This window comes from Talpa occidentalis, unplaced genomic scaffold (assembly GCF_014898055.3).
Source record: "Talpa occidentalis isolate TD23 unplaced genomic scaffold, MPIMG_talOcc4v2.1 talOcc4.10, whole genome shotgun sequence".
NCBI classification, from domain to species: Eukaryota; Metazoa; Chordata; class Mammalia; order Eulipotyphla; family Talpidae; genus Talpa; species Talpa occidentalis.
Genome location: NW_023600993.1, coordinates 90,929,720 through 90,950,875, shown reverse-complemented (window position 1 = coordinate 90,950,875; position 21,156 = coordinate 90,929,720). Strand labels below are relative to the sequence as shown.

The 21,156-nt window shown below is 53.4% G+C and overlaps 1 protein-coding gene across 4 annotated transcripts; it reads right to left on the bottom strand.

The window, feature by feature from the left end:
• Positions 1–5,883: 5,883 nt before the first annotated feature.
• On the bottom strand, positions 5,884–19,283 carry MAVS (mitochondrial antiviral signaling protein). Of its 4 annotated transcripts, none has more exons than XM_037498488.2 (7): positions 19,213–19,283; positions 15,375–15,508; positions 14,048–14,222; positions 12,788–12,936; positions 11,633–11,789; positions 8,543–9,141; positions 5,884–7,775 (listed from the first exon to the last, which is right to left on the bottom strand). In XM_037498488.2, exons 2-7 carry the CDS (start codon positions 15,489–15,491, stop codon positions 7,320–7,322), a joined length of 1,653 nt encoding a protein of 550 aa, XP_037354385.1. In that variant the 5' UTR covers positions 15,492–15,508; positions 19,213–19,283; the 3' UTR covers positions 5,884–7,319. The 4 variants fall into 4 exon arrangements, with proteins under 4 accessions (XP_037354385.1, XP_037354392.1, XP_037354376.1 ...); XM_037498495.2 differs by having other exon boundaries at positions 8,543–8,979; positions 15,375–15,552; positions 19,213–19,245; XM_037498479.2 differs by having other exon boundaries at positions 5,885–7,775; positions 15,375–15,552; positions 19,213–19,245.
• Positions 19,284–21,156: the final 1,873 nt, after the last annotated feature.

Here is a 21,156-nt window from a genome sequence, read left to right as displayed (position 1 = left end):
CAGCCTCTAAGGTGCAGGTTCGATCCCTGGCGGGACGAGGGTCCCACATGGTGCGCAGACCTCCCCTGCCGCCTGCTGCTCCACTCAGCAGTGTACTTCATCGGTCTGCCTGTTCTGTTCCCCGCTCTGGTGAATTTTCTCACTCTCCCGCGCTTCTGACTGTACCCAGTGCTTGTATAAATAAATCTTTTAAAAAAATAAAATGTAGGCAAGGAAATGAGAGTTTACATTGCAGGGTTGGAGGCAAAACATGGAATTTAGGCAGACTCAGAGGGAGATAGTCAAAGAAGGCTTTCCATAGAAGCTGGGTTTAAAATCCAGGCCTTAAGAGAAATCAAGAGGCTGGTGGAGATAGCTCAGTAATGACTAGCGCAGAGCCCTTAGCCCTCAGAGCTGGCCGCTGGCTACTCCCCCCAGGGAGTGATGGGGAGCTGGAAGAAGCACCCCCACCCCCTGCTATTCCAGCAGTGGAGGCCCCTCAGCCGCCCGGCAACACAAACGGACAGTGGCCAGAGCACGGAGAGAATGCTGAGCAAACCCTCTGCCGTGTGACCGGCCTGGGAAGGCAGAGCATGGTCTCTGCAGCGTCAGCCCCGGTCCGTGGGGCTTGGCAATGGCTACCAGCTTCCTCCCAATCCCCAGCCACTGCTGCTTCTGTTCCAACTCAGGACTAGCTAGAGAAAGCCTCATGTTCCCCAAGCCAGTCCCAAGAGATCTTTCCCGCAGCCAGCCTCCACTCACTCCACACCCGAAGCTTGCCCCTTCTTTCCTTCCCCCTCGAATTTCCCGCTCCCCGCTCCATCTGCAACCCTCCCCACACAAAGCCAGGGATGGTGGCGGAGTCTCTGGCCGGCTCTATGCAAACTTAAGCCCCTCTTTTCATTTGGGCGCTCCTGGTTATCCACAGCTCTAGCAGAAAGGACACAAACTAAACCCGCCTCTTGTTTCCCCGAATGTTCTAGCCATTATGAAAGAAAAGCTTGGAGTCCTTAGCATTATCTTCGCAGAGTTTATAAGTGTAAGCAGAGGAAAGGAGACAGCAGCTTAAACCCCCTTTCCCCAGGCTGACGCTGCCCTTTTATCCCCTCCCTCCAGGCTCAGGCGTGCACACTTGCACATGCGCACACACCCATGCGCAGGTGTCCACAATCAGGCTCACGTGCCCCACACCACACACTTTTGATGTAAACAAGATCAAGCCACAGGTGTAGCCACAGGGGCCAATGGCGTAAAATGCCTGACCAACTTCATTTACCCTATACTTCTCAGTAGGGCTCAGCTATTAGGGTTCGGTGAGTGGGGTCCTTGGATCCCTCTAAGAAAGATTTTGGCAGTTTCCTCATTCATTAAGGAAAAAGACATTTGAATAGACAGGCAAAGTCTGCATTTTAAAGGCTTATTAGGAAAATGGGGAGGGGAGAAGGCTCTGCCCAGCCACAGGTGCATCATCTTAGGGGCCAGATCTGCATTTTGCCAGAGCAAGGGGTGTTTTTATATAGTGTTCTTTTTTTGGGGGGGGGTCATTCCTTAGTGGAATTTTATTGCTTTGGGGGCAGGTTGGGTTGGTATACTGTAATTGATAATCCTTTCTGCCCCTACCTCAGATTCCTGGAAAATCCATCAGCCAGTTGAAGGACTGGTTGATCACCCCTCCACCCACCTCTGGCAGTTATTATACATCTGATCAGATCTGACCTTTCATTCTAAATTTTCTACTCTAAGTTTCTACCACTTATGACAGCCACACCCAAAGCAGGGGAAGGAACTGCCCCCTCGCCCCAAAGGTCCCTCCCAACCTCCCAAAGTACCCACTCAGACTTTCAACACCATGGGCTACTTCTGCATTTTCTTCTACCTTATAAGAATGGATCACACAGCAAGTACTCAGTGTGTGTGTGCCGACTGCGTTGCTCCACATCCTTCTTAGGACAATTATTTATGTTGGCTCCTGTAGAGGTATTGTCATTCATCGTCTTGCTGACTACTTCTTCACTGTGTGACTTTATCTCGACTTACCTACCCATCCTGCCGTGGACAAACATTGGGTTGATTCCAGTTGGGGCCTATGACTGGCGCTGTGACAAACACTCCTGCACGTATCTTGTTTCTGCTGTGTCCACAGCCTGGCAGACACTGTGTGACAGGTCTTACATATGTTCAGCGTTAATAGAGACTGTTAGTTTCCCCACAGGGCTTTTATCAACTCTCCCTCAAATGTTTGGGGTGGGGGGTGCCCTCCCTCGTGGCCTAGGAGTTAGGCCTCAGCACTATCACCACTAAGGCCTGAGTTTGATCCCAGCCAGAGAGCTGACCCACATGGTGCTGCAGACCTCTCCTGTCTCACTTGTTGCTCCCCTCAGCAGTGTATTTCAGTCAATCTGCCTGCTCTGCTCCCCACCCTGTCTCTGGTAAATCGTCTCACCCCCTGCACCTCTGGCCTACACCCCAGTTCTTCTACGCAAAAAAAGTTTATGAGTAGTTCAGTTACTGAATAATTTGTATATTTTCATCAACACATCATCTTGTCGGACACATCCATCTGAGGCTGATGGGTGCATTTGTAAGTTTTAAATTTTTTCTTAATCCCTATAGGTTAGCTGTTTTCCTGAATTTCACTACTATAATTATATGTCATTATAATTTTTTAGTTATAGTAATTATTATCTGATCAAAACACACTATCCCTTCCCCTCCCATCCTGAGCAGCTTCCCGAAAGTTCCCTTAGGCCACTCATTATTGTACTGCAGACAACGGGAGGAGGAAGGAGGCTCTAAGGGCCCATCTTTGCTTTGTAGCATTGTGTCTCAGTGCTCTGAACCCAGTAGGTGTCAAACAAATATTTGTTGTATAAATACATCGAAGAATGCTATGAAAGTCTTTTGGTTACCACCACACTTTGCCAGCCATCCCCAACTTCTAGAGGGCACGCAGCTCTTACTCATTTTATGCAAACACAGGGGAATCCTTTAATAAGCAAGGTCTGCCAAACTGAACTGGCCTCTTGAGAGTGCTGGCTTTTGAGGCTTGTGCCCCTGCCCTGCCTCACACAGCCTCAAGGCATCGAGTAGAGGTGTGTTGGTGGGAAAAATCTCACTTTACCTGGGCTCCAGGCTCCAGACACCCAATCAGCTGTGGATCAACGGCACTGAGGCCATCCAGCTCTGGAGCTCAGGGATCAGTGTTCCTTTCTGGTTGCCCACCTCTGGTTATTCCCACTAGCTTACAAACTGGGTTACCCCTTTCATAAGGTCATTGTGAGGATGGAAGGAGTTAATGTGTGAAAGCACTTAGCCCAGCACCTGGCACACAAGGGCGGGGTCCTCGTTAACAACCGTAATAGGAGGGAAGAAAGCTGGCTGGGGTGACCACAGTTCAGCTGCTTCAGGGCCTGCAGCTGGGCTAGAGTGAAAGGGCAGAAAGGTGAGAATGGGGGGGCGTGTGATTTGTTTCCACGGAGTTAATGCTTCCACACTGCTTTCCCCAAAGGTGGGGCTGTTCCGTGGCCATCAGCTTCAGGATGGTGCTTCAGCAGAAAGCCAGGGACATCAAGGCCCGAAGACTCCATTCCCAGGAGACTCCTAGAAAAGTAGGAGACATGTTGTGGTCTGAGTCTGACCCAGAATGGAAATTTCTGCTTCTAGAAGGGCTCTGACAGGGTCCAGAGGAAGCCGCTAGTTCAACAGGGCAAACTGCACTGGACGCAGCCATCAATCATCACCCCTCTGGCACAGGGCAGTGGTCAGACAGCGCCAAGGAGCTCACCCATGGAGGGACTTCCTTTAATCCTCTCCCATGACAGGGTCCCAGTGTGGCTCCTACTTTTAACTGGTTCAAGAGGGGATGTCAGGCCTCCCTGGTGGCGCAAGGGGTTAAGCACCACACTATGAAGCAATCCACAGCCTCTGCAGCACGGGTTCGATCCCCGACCAGCCAGGGAGCAACCCACATGGCGCGGCAGACCTCTCCTGCTTCCCTTAGCAGTGTACTTCGGTCAGTCTGCCTGTTCTGTTCCCCACTCTGTCTCTGGTGAATCCTCTCACCCCCCACATCTCTGGCCTGTACCCCAGCTCTTGTATGCATAAATAAATAAATCTTTTTTAAAAAAAAAAAGAGAGGATGTCACCCACAGAGGCCAAAAGGAGCATGCCCCACTGTTACCTAATGCTGCCTCAGGGGGAAGCAGGGCCTTGGTCACAAATGCTCCCCCCCAAGTCTGCCCCTTGGCTTTCTGAACCTCATACTCTCTGACTTACAAAAGGAATTGGTCCAAAAAGGGAGGGGGGGATTAGTCAAGGGTGAATAGGACTGGCCATGAGTTCATAATTATTAAAGCTCAGTAATGGGCACAAGGGACATTATTCAGTTTTTAATACTTCGGTGTTTATGTGAAAGTTTTCACAATAAAAAATGTTACTTAAAAGAAGCTATGAATAGGGGGCCTCCCTGGTGGTGCAAGGATTTAAGATGCAAGCTATGAAGCTATCCATAGCCACTGCAGTATAAGTTCGATCCCCAACCAGGGAGATACCAGGCACAGCAGACCTCTCCTAACTCGCCAGCTGCTCCCCTCAGTGGTGTATTTCAGTCAGTCTGCCTGTTCTGTTCCTCACTCTGTCTCTGGTGAGTCCCACACCTCTGGCCTGTACCTCAGTTCTTATATGTGTAAATAAATAAATCTTAAAAAAAAAAAAAAGCAGCAGCTATGAATAATCCAAGGCCTGGCAGGGTATAGGATATCTTCCTGATCTTTCACTAAAAAATTCCCCTAAATCTGATAAGGTGAGGGTGAGGCACTGGTCTGGCTTCACTGGACCTGCAGGTGTTTCCCAAGGAGAGACAGCAGTGGTGCGCTTATGCTTTGAGGGAAGCATTTCAGCAGGAGGCAGATGGTAGAGGGATTTATACGCAAGTAACTGAGCTGCTGGTAAGTCTGCCCCTAGTGCTTAGGATGGCACTGGGTCCCCTGTCCCACCCCAACCATTACCCCAAGGCGAAGTGTGCTTCCCCAGGTCTAAGTGTAGGGGCCCACACAGGTTCCCCCTCCCTTCTTTGGTTCTGGCCTCATGGTCCAGGCCGTGGCTGTGAGGGGAACCTGCCTGGCTCTTCCTCCAACACATTCCCTCCTGTAGCTGAAAGCAGGCCCCTGACATCAGACATTCCATCAGCGACCCCAAGCTGTCCCCAGGCCATCAGCCTCCATACACTGGCCAATTCCCAAACTCGCTTAAAGATGAAGTTGGCCCTTTAGAGACCGCCAGGTTGATCGCTGTTGAAATAGGGGGACTGTTCAATGCAGGGCTAGTCAGTGCTTTTGGGCAGCATGATCGGAAACCTGCAGGAAGGTCCCCACACACCTTATCCAGAGGTAGCTCCTACAACAGCTGATCATTTTGCTTGAAATTCCACCACTGAAGTGTCATGCTTTGATGGATACAAAGATACTTGTTCCCAAAGCTACTGGGGAAGGAATTGTTCCTGGATCTGAGTTGCTGGAGGGAGGGAAAGCACAGAGGGCTGATTAAGAGCAAGGGTAATAGGAAATGGAGCAGGTTGTTTGGGCAGGGATGACTTCTGGTTTCAGGGTATATAGGTTTTTGGGTTCTGGGCAAGGGGGAAGAGATCAGAAATAGAGGAAGAGGTTATTAGGTTGCTGAAGCCCCCTAGGGCAGTGCCAAGGCTGTAGCAGTTAAAACAAGGTACAGAACCCTATAGACTGGCAGCTTGGGGGTAGGCCACGGTGATGCCCACCCCAGATATCTCGCCAGGGCTGTAGTCCAGGTCCCTTACACAGCTGCAAAGTGGAAGCAGGTCCTAAGTCTCCTCTGCCTATCATTTCCGGCCATGAGCACCTGAAAAGAACCCATGAGAATATCCCTAATTCATCTGGCTGCTGGGGGGTACCCAGCTTCTACTCTGCAGATTGTCCTAGTGGACATGCTTCTCTCTCCACCCCCAGAATTCTCTAATGCACAAAATAATGTAAGGAGAAAATACCAGGCAGGAGGTAGGGGCAACAGGATGCAGGTCTGCTTCTAAAGTTGTAGCCCTGAGTTCTCTTCCCTCTACTTTTGAGCAATGATAATAACCACGTTTCCAATCTTTAGTAAATGCCAGAAAACATTCTAGAATTTATACAGATAAACTCGTTTAATCCTCAAACACTAGGAGAAATATGTAATTTACTACTCAACCCCATTTTACAGATGAAAAAACTGAGGCACAGGAGGCTAATACCGTGGCCAAGAGCATAAAATTAGTGGGAAGCAGGGCAGGATGAGGCCAAGGCCACACTACACTGCATCTCTGGAGGAGATACCCCCATCCGGGCTTTGTCCTTGTTTGCCTCTCGTGCCCTCTTTTCAACCAGGCTGAGCAGGGGAGAGGTGGAAGCATTTAGTGGCCAAGCACTCTGGGCAGGGCCCTTGACAAGCAGCTGTTCGCGCTAGTCTCAGAAGAAACTAGTGAAGGATGAGCCACGACAATCACTGGCCATATTGGGCAGCAAAATGAGAAAAGTCTGACTCTCTGCCAAGAACACACAGCAGAGAAGAGCTGAAACCCAAACCCTACAGGGGCCTCTACCTTATAGGGAGCTAAAGAAAATGGAAACCAGGAAGGAGGGAAAGAGGCAGGTGAGGAGGAGGGAGGGGGCACCCAAGGTGTTCCTCAGACCTAGCAGTTGCCTTGGTCTTCCCAGGATCCAGGGAAACTCCAGACCTCCAGACCTTCTCTCTCTCTCCCTCTCTCCTGGCAGAGGAAGGAGACCTGACAGGCAGGGTTTCTAAGCAGCAGAGTCCCTGGAGACTGGCCACCCTGCCATTCCTGGGAAAGGGCCTCTGGCTCCGTCACTGGAGGCTGGAGGGAGGTTCTGTGGTCTCCCACCCAGCAGATCTGCTGTCAGCTTCCAGGGCGGGCGGGAGTGTGGGGAGTAGGGAGGGGCACTGCCAACCCCAGGACTGTGGGACTCTCTCATGGCACCTCCTGATGCACAGGCTTGAGCAAACAGGGATAAAGCCTGCCTGGGGTCACCTCCCTCACAGAACAAGGGCGACAACCTGGACTGCCCAGTGGGCATGATCAGGAGCACTTCCCAAGGGTCCAGAAAGCCTAGGGTGGTGAGGGTGCTGAGTAGAGCACCAGCTGGAAATGCTGCTTCCCAGGATTCAGTCCAGCCTTTGTACCACCTCCTGCCAGGCCTGCAGGCCCTGAGCCCTGCTCTCACGCAGCCCAGTGAAAGGACAAAGTGGCAGGACAGCCTGGCTCCAAGTCTCTGGCTGAAGCACGGAAGGGAGGGGAGCCAATGCGTGGCGAGGAGGGCTCACAGGCTTCTCTGGAGCAGGCGCCGCCGGTACAGCACGGCCAGCAGCCCAGCCAGCAGTGCCCCCACGGTGGCTGCCCTGAGCCATGAGGCCCAGGAGGCCTTTGCCTTCGCCTCCTCTGGCAGCTGCCCCTTCTGGAGGTTCAGGGCACCTTGCTGCCGGGAGTTGCCAGCTAGCAGGTCGGCACTGGCGCCCTCTTCCACATGGATCCTGATGCTCTCCAGTGTCTGGTACTCGTTCTCCTCTGGGGTGTTATCACGTCCTGTGTTCAAGGGGGTGCTGTAGCTAATGGCGAGGTCCCCGGAACAGCCAGAGAACGAGCTGTCCAGCCGGGACATCAGCACATCAGGCTTGCTCAGCTCCAGTTCTGGGCTCCAGCTGCCAGCACTGCGGTCAGGATGGGGAGAGCTGCCTCCAGTCATAGCACCTGTGGGTACTGGAGACGCTGGGGTCTCCTAAGAAAGAAAGGAGGGGCTGACGGGACAGAGGATGGCAGGGGACAAGCCAGGTCAGGCAGTCCGATTCCCAGGCCAGGGCATGAACTGGCACCCCCATCCCCCAATTCCCAATCCACACGGCCTGTGAGGCCACCCTCTCTTGGGGCTCAACTCATTGATGGTGCAGAAGGGCAGGGGTGAGGAGAGGACCAAGGCCTTGCAACCATATCGGTGGTGACCTCACCCTTACTCTGGGGGGCGTTTGGTGGCATGTGACCCCATCCCACTTCAACATACTGCCTGGGTCTGAGGGGCCATGGAGTGGAGATGGGGTCAGAGGCCTGACCATGCCCATGGACTTGGTCCCACCAGGAAGACAACAGCAGGAGGGTTAGATGTGAGGGCTCACAGGAGGCAGATGGGGAAGGCTACCGAGTCAGAGTGGGGCTGCAGGCTAGAAAGGCCGGGTACTGTCTGAAAAGCCTGGCTTAGAGGGGCAGGCACCGTCTGCTGGTGAAGAGCAGAGAGGCCACTCGGCTCTACTCCTCACAGCTTCTTCATCTGCAAAATGGCACTGCTAAGCTAAACAGGGAGCTCTGCGGTCTAATTGGGTTAATGCACATGACCAGGGGAACCGAGTTGTCCTGCTTGGTATGAGGGTCTGGGTGTGACTGGTTCTGAGCCATCTCTATGCCTTCATAAAAGGTCCAGACAGACAAGGGTGGGAAGAGTCCAGAGTCAGGGCTGGGGGAAAGGACCAGGATCACTGCTAGGAGAAGACTCACCTCTGTTGGTCTTTTACTGCTCTTGATGGTGGGCACTGTGTCGGCAGATGCCTTGCTGGGCACTGAGCTCATGGGCATCCTGTGGTCAGGCACCAAGCTGGTAGGCACTTTGGGTGACACTGTGCCAGCACGAGCTGAGTTGATGGGCAATTTAGATGCTGGTAGACTGGTGGGCATGTTAGTGGTCATTGTACCAGGGGGCTTTGAGCTGGTGGGCCCCTTGGAAGGCACAGCACTGGTGGTCAAAGAGCTGGTGGGCAACTTGGAAGGCACTGTGTTGGCAAATGCTGGGTTGGTGGGCCCCTTAGAAGACACCATGCCAGTGGTTGAAGAGTTGATGGGTAACTTGGAAGGCACGGTGCTGGTGGTCATAGAGTTGATAGAGACCCCTGGGACACTGGAATAGATGGCATCCTCAACTGGGTCACTAGCACCCCCTACAGAAGAAAAGCCAGTGGAAGGGGGGGAGATGCCGGAATAAGGAGCTGACACTGGGGGTCCAGGCAAGCGGCTTGCCCTGGGGTTGGGACGGGCCAGAGGCTGGAAGGAGACAGTAGGAGAAACAGGCCCACGGGGTGATGTGAGACCAGAGGCCACGCCTACAGATGGCAAGACAAAAAGGGAAACACAAACCTGTAAGGCTGTCATACTCAAATCACAGTCCTCAGGGGACTGGAGAGAGGCCCACTGCCCCAGCTCATACTGTCCCTACTGCCACCCAGTCTCCCAACCTCCCAACCCTTAGCAGTAGGAGGTTGTTCACTGCTCCCAGGTCTGAAGGCCCAAAACAGCTGCAGGCACATCCCGGTCCTGTCTGTCCTGAGTCCTTGACCTGCAGCCTGAATCTGCTCTCTCATAAGAGTGAAATGGCCCCTCCCTCTAGCAGCGTCCACAAGCTTGACGAGCGCTATTTATCTTTTGTTCTTTTTCTTGTCCTGCCTGGGGTGCCTCTCCCATCTCCTCATTAGCCTGGTGGAATCCTGGCTGCTGCTGTTGCCATCTTCCACCCCCAACCCCAGCACGATCAGGTCTGGTCCAGAGCAAGGGCCCAAGCAGAGGAGCTCACGACAGTCCTGGGGCATGGAGGCCCGGCCAGCCACCAGCACGTACAGGTCTCCTAGGTCTAGGGATGGGGGTGGGGGCAGTGGGGGCCCGAAGCCACTCCTGGGAGGAGGGTCTGAACTGGGGGAGCAGGTAATGAGAGTTCGTAAAGGCACTTATATCAGGATTCCCCATGGAACTCTGAACACTCACGAGACAGGCTAACGAAGGTCAGGCGTGATTCTGATGCACCCCCCTCACCTCCTCCTCCTGCCAATCTAATACCAGAGTCTTGGGGGACCTCTGTCCACGCACATACTGAAATCTAAGTGCCCTTCGCCGCCCTGCTCCGTGGCAGCATTTCCTGAAAGGTGTTCCATGGCGCGCGGTCATTGCTGAGGACTGCAAATGGAGACGTGAGTCACAGTTTGAGGATGACAGGAGCATGGGGCACTAAGATGGCTTAACTGCTCGCATGTCTGGTGTCAGGGGGAACACTTTTTGGGAAACAGTGGTGCAGAGATGCCCCTTGGGAAAGTCAGAGTGGGCAGGTCTATGTTCCTGAACACTGAAAACTGGTGTTGGGGTCCAGGCCCCTGGCTGATGAAGACCATACTTCCTTGGGGGCTGAGAAGATAAGTGACAGAGCTAGAGAGATGGGAGCTAGAGGCTCCTTTGGGGCAAGGCAGGGCCTAAGGGCCTCCCTGCCAACAGCTGGCAGCCCCATCCTCTGCCTCCTGCACTGTCCCATAGATGCTGGAAGGTCCCTACAGAGTCCCTTTGGTAGCGAGTGGACATGGCCCTAATTCTCTTCCCTTACCACCCATGCCCTCTGCAATGTGACTTGGTTAGTCCTCTCATCTAGGGAGGAAGTCTATTCCCCTAGTCATTTCCTTTTTCTTTTCTTACATCATCAGTCACCTTTGCACAGTAATTGTTCCCCTTAGGTACAGCCCTCCTGCCACCATTCCACCCTCAAACAACATCCACCCCCTCTTGTGTCTCTGATCACTCAGACTCCTCCCTCACTGCACACCCCAGATCTATGGTCTTGTCCTTTTCCTTGTTCCCCTACTCCTTGACTCTTGGGCTGGCCTTGAAACTGACAGGAGGAGGTGAGGGGGGTGCATCAGATTCACGCCTGACCTTCGTTAGCCTGTCTCGTGAGTGTTCAGAGTTCCATGGGGAATCCTGATATAAGTGCCTTTACGAACTCTCATTACCTGCTCCCCCAGTTCAGACCCTCCTCCCAGGAGTGGCTTCGGGCCCCCACTGCCCCCACCCCCATCCCTAGACCTAGGAGACCTGTACGTGCTGGTGGCTGGCCGGGCCTCCATGCCCCAGGACTGTCGTGAGCTCCTCTGCTTGGGCCCTTGCTCTGGACCAGACCTGATCGTGCTGGGGTTGGGGGTGGAAGATGGCAACAGCAGCAGCCAGGATTCCACCAGGCTAATGAGGAGATGGGAGAGGCACCCCAGGCAGGACAAGAAAAAGAACAAAAGATAAATAGCGCTCGTCAAGCTTGTGGATGCTGCTAGAGGGAGGGGCCATTTCACTCTTATGAGAGAGCAGATTCAGGCTGCAGGCCATAGATTGAGAAAAAGGAACACGGTTTAAGCCTCTGCCTCAGGAGTCCCCACCCCTCTCTCAGAATCTTAGATGCCATTGAACCTTGCTCAGAAACGAGCTTGTCTGCTAGAGAATGACTCATAAAAGAGAAGCACAGTGCCCCCACTGACAGCTGTACGCTGTGTGTACACAAGAGGGAACGCAGCCAAGATCAGAACGGCCCAAATTGCCAGCACAAATTACTGACCCACAGATTCATGAGCTAAATAAATAGTCAAGTTTTAAGCTACTAACTGTTGGGACTGTTTGTTACCTAGCAAACACTAACTAATACACCCTCTACGGAAATGGGTTACTCCCTGGGTGAATGCTCTTTATTCCCACCCTTGCCTCCTGTTAAGGAAGCTGGGGGGGGGGCACTCTCACCCCCACTCTCCCTAGAGGTCAGAGAGGCCCTATAACTCTGGATTCCATGCATACCTGCCGTGTGGGCACTGCTTGGTTCTGTGTCCTGCTCCTGGTGTCCACCAGAACTTAGAGGTCTGCGGGCCGCCATGTCAGAGGTGGGCTCCTGGGGGTCGCCTGACTTCCTAAAATCAGTTCCAGAGCTAGATGTCTGTGAGGCTGTCTTTGAATCCTACAAGGAGGAAAATTTGAATAAGGCAATCACATCTCCCAGGGGCTGGCCAAGGGCAGCATACCATGAAGCCATACCATGAAGCACAAGCACCAAGGAAGCTCTTGCCTCAGCTTTGGTCAGTCAGACTATCTGTCTATAGGTGACTATGAACCCACCTCATAGAAAACACACACATGGGGAGTTCCTGTCTATCTCTCTGGCTCTATAGAAAGGTCTCCCTTTCTGTGACCACTGCACAAACCTCTTGGGCTTCATGGGCTTTAAGTCCACAGTTTGGTGCTCCTGGACACCCCACTGTCCACTCACATCCCAAAAGAATCACTCATCTTGGGCCTCCCCTGGTGGTGCAGTGGTTGAACACCGGGCTGCGAAGCTGCCCGCAGCCTCTGCAGCGCCGGTTCGATCCCTGGCCGCCGGCAAGGGTCCCCCATGGCGCAACAGACCTCTCCTGTCTCACCCACTGCTCCCCTCAGCAGTGTATTTCGTCAGTCTGCCTGTTCTGTTCCCCGCTCTGTCTCTGGTGAATTCTCTCACCCTCCCACGCTTCTAACTGTACCCAGTGCTTATATAAATAAATAAATCTTTAAAAAAAAAAAAAAAAGAATCACTCATCTTTCCCCAAGACTTGATTAGTGCAGCTCTACTACCCAGCCCCTACCCCATCCCTCCTGTTTCCTCGCACTCCCAATGACCTTGTCTGGTCATTTCCTGGCCCCTCCACTAAGCTCAACATCTCTCACCGACCACTGCGAAGACCCAAAATTGTGCCCTCACAGCTGGTGAGGACAGAGATAGGAGGCTGCCACAGAATGACGCCCTGGTTGGCAGTCTGGGCTGGGCTGGGACAGATCCGTGCTGGAAAAGACCTGGGGTTCTGAGCAGAGATTAGGTGAGATTTGTGGGGGCTAGGAGAGGGCTTCTGGAAGACTGGGACAGCATAAGTGGACAGACAGGAGCACAAATGTAGGGGCCCAAGGTAGACTGCGAGGAGGTACCTCTCCCAGGAACTGTGGTGACTGGGAGTCCTGGACAGGAACCAGGCTCCTTAACTCTTCTCTGTAGCCATTGTGGGCAGTGCTGGGAGTCGCCGAGGTTGTGGAGGGCCCTGGAAGCTTGGCAGGAACTGATGCTGGCTCCCTTGGGGCTGGGGGGTGAGGACAAAGGAGGAACATGGTCAAGGAGGAACAGGGTGCTCCCAGTAACAGGAGAGACCTAGTGAGTGCTCTTGGACCCTCAGATCCACGGTGACTGGCTGCCCACTACTCCAAAAGCCACCCTGAGGTGGGAGGCACTCCTCGGAGGAGACAAGCTTCTCTTCAGCGGAAGCAGGGAGCAGCTGGGGAAAATAAGGAGAGGTGGGAGGAGCGAGAGGGGAAAGAAGAACACGTGAGCACCCATGGGTCTTTCACCCAGACTGGGTCAAGAGTCACCACTCCTCCACCCCAGGCATCCTGGGCCCAGCGGCTTTCGCCCCCTCCTGCACTCACTGACTGACACCTGACCTGCTGCTGCCTCCCCAGCTCCCGCCGCCACCCGCCCCTCTGTACTCAGGGTATCTGTGTTAATGTCCATAAGTGACGAAATGTCTAAGGGAGGGAGGCGAACGTAGAGATATCCTAAGGCTATAAATCTGAGCCGGGTCAGGCATTGCCTCTGGTCTGCAACATAAACCGGGCTGGCCTGGTCTTTCCTCCGGGCTCAGCCCCTTGGATCGCCTCTTGCCAGCTTGGGCGGGCAGGGAGTGTTGAGAGGTAACTGAGAGGCTGGGGTGGGGCCCTGGAAGGCTCTAGGGGAAACCAAGGGAGGGGAATACATGAGGGGGAAGGAAGGCAGGAGCCTATGAGGGAGCAAAGGAAGACAGTGGCGAGAGGGAGGGGGTGAGATGGGAGCAGAGCAGGAAGGTGAACCAAGAAAGGGGAGACTGGAGGAATGAGAAAGGGGCAGGCCTCTGATGTTACAGCCACAAACACTTGAGGAGGCTCCACCTGCCGAGCACACGCGAAGTGCCCAGCCCGACTAAGCCACCGTCCCGTGGTACCACACAAGCTGGATGTTGCCACTAAGCCCCATTTTACAGGGAAGACTGAGGCCCAGGAAAATTAAGAGACTTTGTCAAAGGGACACAACAAGTGATGGAGCTGGGGTCTACACCAGCTTTGTTCATTCCCTGAAGTGACGGGAGGGAGGGTGACAGAGCATTAGGGATGCCGGGATGAGGGGACAGGACGCGAGAAGGGCCAGGGCAGGAGGCTCACGGAGTAGAAAGCTCTGGTAGACGCTGGCCACTTCGTCGGCAAGCTCGGTCTTCTCACAGATCCTCAGCGCCTGGATGAAGGCATCTACCCAGCCTTGCCGCCGCTGAAGACTATGGAAGAGTTCCCAGAGGGTGTTCTGGTTGCCCCACTGATTGAAATAGGCCCGCAGTCTGTCCTGGAAGAGACAGTCACCGCCCTGCTCAAACCAGGTGGCCCTGACCCCTTCCCCACTCAGGAGGGGACAGCTGCAGAAAGGACAAGACAAAGTCACAGCAGAGAGCCAGTCATCTGAAACTGGGTCAGAGGCCAGGGTGTAGCCCAAGTTTAGAGGCAGCATTAGGGAAATGGACTCCTACTGTGTTCCAAGCACTGCGCTCAGGCCTTTGCATGGCTTCGCTTACTCAATGCGATTATTACTCTTATTCTACTGCTGGAGAAACTGAGGCACAGTGGAAGTAAGGTGGCAAAGAGCCCATTGCCGTGGGGCGGGAATCCATGTCCAGTTCATCTGATGCCAAAGTGGTGGTTTTATACTGACCCCCAAGGCATGAAAAAAGGGTTTTAATTAGCAGAGAAGGAAAAGATTTATAGGAAAAATAAGAAGGAAGGGAGGAAAAGAGAGGGGGGCAACAGTAAGATACAGGGAGGATGAGGATACTGGGGAGACTCTGAGACAATGACAGTAGCTGTGGAATGTTTACACTTGCCTGAACTCACACCTGCAAACAGGCAACCAGAAAGCGGAAATGAAAACCTGCAGAATACATTTACTGCAGAAACTAGGTAACCAGGTATCCCCGCAAGCCCCAAGATACAAGAGGAAGGGGCCAAACCCCTTCAGTCACAGACTTGAGAACCAACAGCACCTGTGTGGAGGAGCAGAGAGCTGTGCATCTCCACCCGAGAGCAGCTGAAACTGGCAGGGGTCTGGCCCCTTCTCTAAGGGCCCAGCAAGTTCTGAGGGGCTCAAGCGCCCACGAACTCTCAAAACGGGGCCCTGAGCTCCATTCCAGGACAGGGTCCCACAAGGAGAAAGGAGCAGGAGCCAGGACAAAAGAGACAAAGAAAAAGAACATTCTGGTAAAAGTGAGTGAGGGGAAACCAGAGCACAGAGATCTCAGCCAGCGTGGTGTTTCCAGGCTCCACACAGAGAAGACGCAAGAGGGAGTTTGGGGAAGTTGCAGAGCCACCCTGAACACGCCTCGCTGAGAAAGAGAAAAAAATCGTCAAGAACTGCCAGCAGAACACAAAAGGAAGAAGGCTTGGGTGAGCGCTGAATTCCACAGCCCTGCCCCCGCTCAGAGGCTGGCCGCCCGCCCTAGCTCACCTGGTCACTTGTCGTGAGGCAGTACAGGTAAGGCAGAATCTCCAGAACATGGATACTGCAAAAGTTGCTGTGATAGCGGCGGATATACTGATAAGTCTTCTCCTCTGCAAACGTCATTGCTGTCAGTCCAGGCCCTGACGGGACCCATGAAGGGTGGACGGAAAGAGAGGAGAAAAGACTGAAAGAGAACAGATCACATGTGGCAACAGGGGTGGGAGTGGAGTTGGATGAGGCTTCCTTCCTCAGCTTTTTGGAATGCTGGCAGTTTTGTTACTCTTTTTATTTTTTTTTAAAGGTTTTCAAACTAAGTTTTTTTTTAAAGATTTATTTATTTACGCATACAAGAGCTGGGGTGCAGGCCAGAGGTGCAGGGGGTGAGAGGATTCACCAGAGACGGAGCGGGGAACAGAACAGGCAGACTGAAGTACACTGCTGAGGGGAGCAGCAGACAAGACAGGAGAGGTCTGCCGCGCCATGTGGGTTGCTCCCTGGATGGCCGGTGTCAAACTCGTGCTGCAGAGGCTGCGGATTGTTTCACAGTGCTGTGCTTAACCACTTGTGCCACCAGGGAGGCCCCTGTTACTCTTTTTAAACATCCTGTTTTGTGATTGCCTGAATCTCAGAGGCCCTCAATGAATTTATTTTAAAATGAATTGGTGGAAAAAAAAAATTCTGGGGAACTAGAAAACCTGTGCCTTCTTCACAGAAAATTGCCTGAATACTATTTTTGTTGTCAAGTTGAATTGTGAAGTTTTAAAACTTTTACTTAAAAAAAAAAAAAAAGAATTGAGGGGCCTCCCTGGTGGCACAAGGGGTTAAGACACAGCACTATGAAGCTATTGGCAGCCACTGCAGCACCAGTTTGATTCCCCGGCCAGGAAGGTGACCTACATGGCACAGCAGACCTCTCTGGACTCGCCCGCTGCTCCCCTCAGCAGTGTATTTCAGTAGATCCGCCTGTTCTGTTCCCCACTCTGTCTCTGGTGAATCCTCTCACTCCCCGACACCTCTGGCCTGTACCCCAGTTCTTGTATGCATAAATAAATCAATCTTTTAAAAAAATGGATTGAGGACTAAAACCAGAAGGACTAAACCTAGAAGGTCTAGGGTGCATTTCTGCCCTGCGGGTCGGTCCAGTGTTGGGGAGGGCTCTGGCTGCCCACATTGCTGCCAGATCTGTATGCATGCCCAGCCCCTAACAGCAAGAGGACTCCCCTCAGAAGTGCTGCTAGCTGTTGGGTATAATGGAGAAAAGGAGGAGGTGGGCAGACGCAGCCCAGTAGGCTCACTCTACTTCAAAGATGGAGAAAATGAAATACCAAGAAATCCAAGGTCTTGGGACTTGTTAGTGGAAGAACAAGGAACTGAGGTCCTCCGGCTCTGGATCAGGAGGCCAGCCCACCATTAAAGCCTGCTGCCTTGTTTTCTTAGGCCGCGAAGCTGAGTTCTACTCACTATGTGATCAGGGGAAAGTTACCAATCATTTCTCTAGGTTTATCCTCACTCCTAAAATGACTCGGACAGCTGGTTTGACCATAGCTTAGCTTCATAAGCTTGACATTTTTAAGTGTCTCAAATACAATCACTGCCAGTTGCTTATGTAGCGCTTACCACATTTGGTGCTTCTAGATAGGTTTGTTTTTTATTTGCCTCTCTCATGGGGAAGCCTGCAGGGAATAACAGATAACATCTCTGCCATTATCCAGTTGCTATTCTATTTGGGTGGGCAGACAACAGTAACATATACATAAACGAGACTTGCACATAATGATAAAGAAGAAAGCAGAGTAATGAAACAGGCCCTAGAGGAGGGCATGCATACTGCGTGAACTGGGGTGGTCAGGAAAGCCTTTCTGAGGTGGGATATCGAGGCTGAGCTGGTCCCTTCTGTGAGATTAGTCTTCTGGGCAGGGGGCACAGCAAGTGAGTAGTCCTGACTTGGAAATGAGTTTGACATGTTTGAAGAACAGAAAGCAGACTGGGTGGTCCAGATTCAGAAAGCTAGGGGGATGGGTAGAAACCAAGGTCAAGGTGGTGATGGTGGGGGCTTTGAGTTTTATTGGGAGTGAAATGGGGAGCCCCTGGAAGGTGCTGAGCAGGGAAAGGAGAGAATTTATGTTGAAAACCTCTCTAGTGTTTGTGAGGAAACTGGATCCTGGAGGGAACAGAATGGAAGCAGGGAGACAAGTGTGGAGGCCACAGCAGGGGACATGACAGGGATGGCCAGGATGAAAACCACATTGGTGGCGAGAGGTGGTTGGATTCCTGGTGTTTGGTGGATGTGGAAATGAGGAAGACAAGAACCAAGGGTGACTCCTAGGTGCTTGGGGGATGGATGGTGCTGCTTACAGCGAGTCTGGGGGAAGAGCAGTGCATGAGGGGACTCCAGAGCTACACTGTGAACAAGGGAAGCTTAACATATGACTGGATGGCTAAGTGGGTTTCAGGAAGGGAAGGGGGTACAGGACAGAGGGTCAGGCTGGAGTAGAAATGTGGGTGTCAGGCTTGGGTGAGACCCAAGGAGACAGTGCTGCAGAGCAGAAAGTGCCCCAAAGATGCTAACGCGGCAGATCCCTCCCCACATGGGCAACAGGGCAGTAGTCCTGTCTACCAGGCCCACCGCCTCACTCTGCATGCCTTGCTTTCCCAGCCGCCAGGCAAGCAGGTGAGGGAGGGGAGGAGAGGATGTGCTGAGCTTCAGGAGATGAGTCAAGAACAACCCTATGATGGGCAACAGACCCTTCTGGCCTTCCCTCCCACGGCATCCAGGTAGGTACGGGGAGAGGGTCATATTCTGCATTCCAGCCTTAGCCCTTAAGGCACAGGATTTGTGGGTCAGGGTATGGGGCTCTGATATGGTCGAAGCAAAAAGAAAGGAAGTCCATATCGACATTTATTGAGGGTCCGTGATAGGCAGCAAGTCCCAATTTTTTTTCATTTAATCCTCGTCACAAGGAGAAGGGGAGCCACGCTGACCAGTGGCCCTGGCAGGCTAGGAACCCAGGCCTTGCCTCTCATGGCAACTCACCATCCACCTCGCAGGGCACAGTGAGACTCGACTCTGGCCACCTTGTGAGGGGCCAGGTCACGGCCGGGAGAGGGTGGCTTGGGAGGATACACTTAGCTCCTTCTCTTGAGCGCACGGCACTTTTTGAGGCAGGTCTGAGGCCACTCTACCCCTGCCCTCCGCGGCAGCCAGTTCCAGACGGCTGACGGTCCTCCCAGATATTTTTGAGACTTCACAGTATCCATACGGAGAACTCTTTCCCCCCAATGTTTTCCTGGCACCTCTTTCGGATCGCAGAGAAGTTGGGGAGTGAAGTGTTCGGGGCTTGGCACGAAGAGTTTCCGAACCGACAGGCCCAGAGGCTGTGCGTTCCAGAAAGAAATCTCCACCTGCCTGGGAGGGGCCGGGCCTCACGGCCTCGGCTCGGGTTCAGGGTGGGGGAGGCGGTGAAGGTTGATCTTCCGGGCAAGTGTCACCACCGAGAACTGTGCAGACCCAGGTAGCCTCCGCTCCTGGCGCAGCCGCCAGAGGTTGGCGCAGCCGTACTGGGGCCCGCCCAGGGTCACCCTGGGCCTGCGGGCGGCAGACAGCAGCAGCTCGCGGGGCCGCGGGTCTCCCTCGGGCCCGACCTCCCCGCCCGCCGCCGGCCCCGGCGCACGCCCCGCGCGGCTGTCCTCGCGCTCCCCCAGCGCTGGCCGCGGCGTCCTGAATGCCGCGCGCTGTGCCCTCCCAGGCCCTGCCCGCCCCGCCGCTCCTGCAGCCGCGCTCACCTCCGACAGGCGCCGCGCGCCCTGAGCCGGGAGGACCGAGCGCCCGGAGAGGCGACCTTACCTCGGGCAGCCAGGACCCCGCCACCAGGCGAACGGCGCGGAGCGCGGCGAACCCTCTCGGACGCCGGAGCCCCGCGGAGGCCGGGGCGGGGACAGGGGCGGGGCCCCGCGGCCCCCCTGGGCTCGGCGGCGAGGGGCGGGCCCTTGGCCTTGGCCTTGATCTGGCGTTAACACACGCTGAACCTGCGCTCTGCCCGACCTAGTTTCCAGTTGCGGGCGCGGAGGCGCGGATTATTTTCTATTTTTCTTTATCTATGCATACAAGAACCGGGGTGTAGGCGGGGAGGTTGGGGGCGGGGTGAGAGGAGTCACCAGAGACAGAGTGGGGAGCAGAACAAGCAGATCTACTGAGATACACTGCTGAGGGGAGCAGTGGGCGAGACAGGAGAGGTCTGCTGCGCCCTGTGGGTTGCTCCCTGGCCGGGGATCGAACTCGTGTTGCAGTGGCTGCAAACAGCTTCATAGTACTGAGACTTACTCACTTGCACCACCAGGGCTGCTCGACACAGATTATTTTCTTCCCTCCTTAGCCTCCAGCAACTTCCAGGGGAAATCCAGGGCCAGACTAGAAACCAAGTGGGTGACCAGCCTCGGAGTCTGTAACTAGGAGCCTGTGCTCCCTGTGCAAAGCACACCTTCCTCCCGCTGAGTAATTTGAGAGGTGAGGATCTTTACTACATCCTTCGCTCCTGCACACCCAGGGCTTGACACACAATTACTGCTATAAATGTCCGGTGACATGCAAAGTTCCCAAGGATGTGAGTGCTCAGTCTTGCGATGTGAATGCTGGACCCAAGGAACCAGGAGTGGGAGGCTGGGGAGGACCCCTAATTGGGAACAGGGCAGGAGTGCCAAGGTTGGCTTGCCCAGTATGCTGGGCGTGGGCCTTGAGTGCTGCGTGGTAAAAGCCTCAGCACAAAGGACCGGGTGGGTACAAGCAATAGTGCTTGCCAACTGCTTCACCCTTCCTCTGCTGGGGCAGAGGAGACTGCTGGGTGCCCACTGCGTTCAAGGTACAGGCTTAAAGTCTTACACCTTAGGGCCCATTAAGTGCTCTCCTAATTATGAGACAGATTTATTTTTCCTGTTTCAAAGAGAGCTTAAAAGATTTGGGGAAGTGTCTGGCAGGTCTTAATAAAGTTAAACATGCCAACCCTATCACCCAGCAACCTCTGCTAGGTATGCATCCACCCAGAAACAAGCATACTAAATAACATTCACAGAGACTTTATTTACAATAGGTGAACCCTGGAAACAACCCAAATGTTCATCAGTAAGACAAGAGAAACACTGTGGGCTCACTCTGTGGAATAGTAAATAGCAGTGAAAAAGAACAAACTATTGTGTTGATATACACAACGTGGATGAATGGGCACCACGGCTGAGGAAGCCAAACACAGAGTACATGTTGTCTGGTCCCAGTCTTGGCAAGGCTCAAAAGCAGGCAAACCTCTACATAAATGGAAATTATCTCACTGGTTACCTCTGGGGGATGTTGAGGGGTGTGCTACAAGAGAGGCTTGTGGAGGGGTCTATCTATACCTTGATGTGAGTGGTAGTAAGCACACCGGCTTGTGCATATGTAAAAAGTGCAACTGTACACTTAACGATTGTTACACTCTGTACTGCAACTTAAGAAAGAAAGCAAAAAGAGGGGTTAAGAGATTTGCCTGCTCACCGTGCAAAATGTCTCTCTACAGCCAGTGTTCCCAAACTGAATCATAGGAAGATGCCTAAACCTTTTCCAGGTGGCATTACATTACTTTGCTTGGTAACCCTGTGAGTACAACATTCAGCATTTTACACATATCATACCTGAACTCAACCAACTGTAATAAAGTCAGCTCTGCCTCATTTAGCCAAGACTAGAGAAATGTGGATTGGTTGGAGAATTTCTCCTGCCTGCTACCCATCCCAAGTCCAGTGACTTCATACCTAATTAATT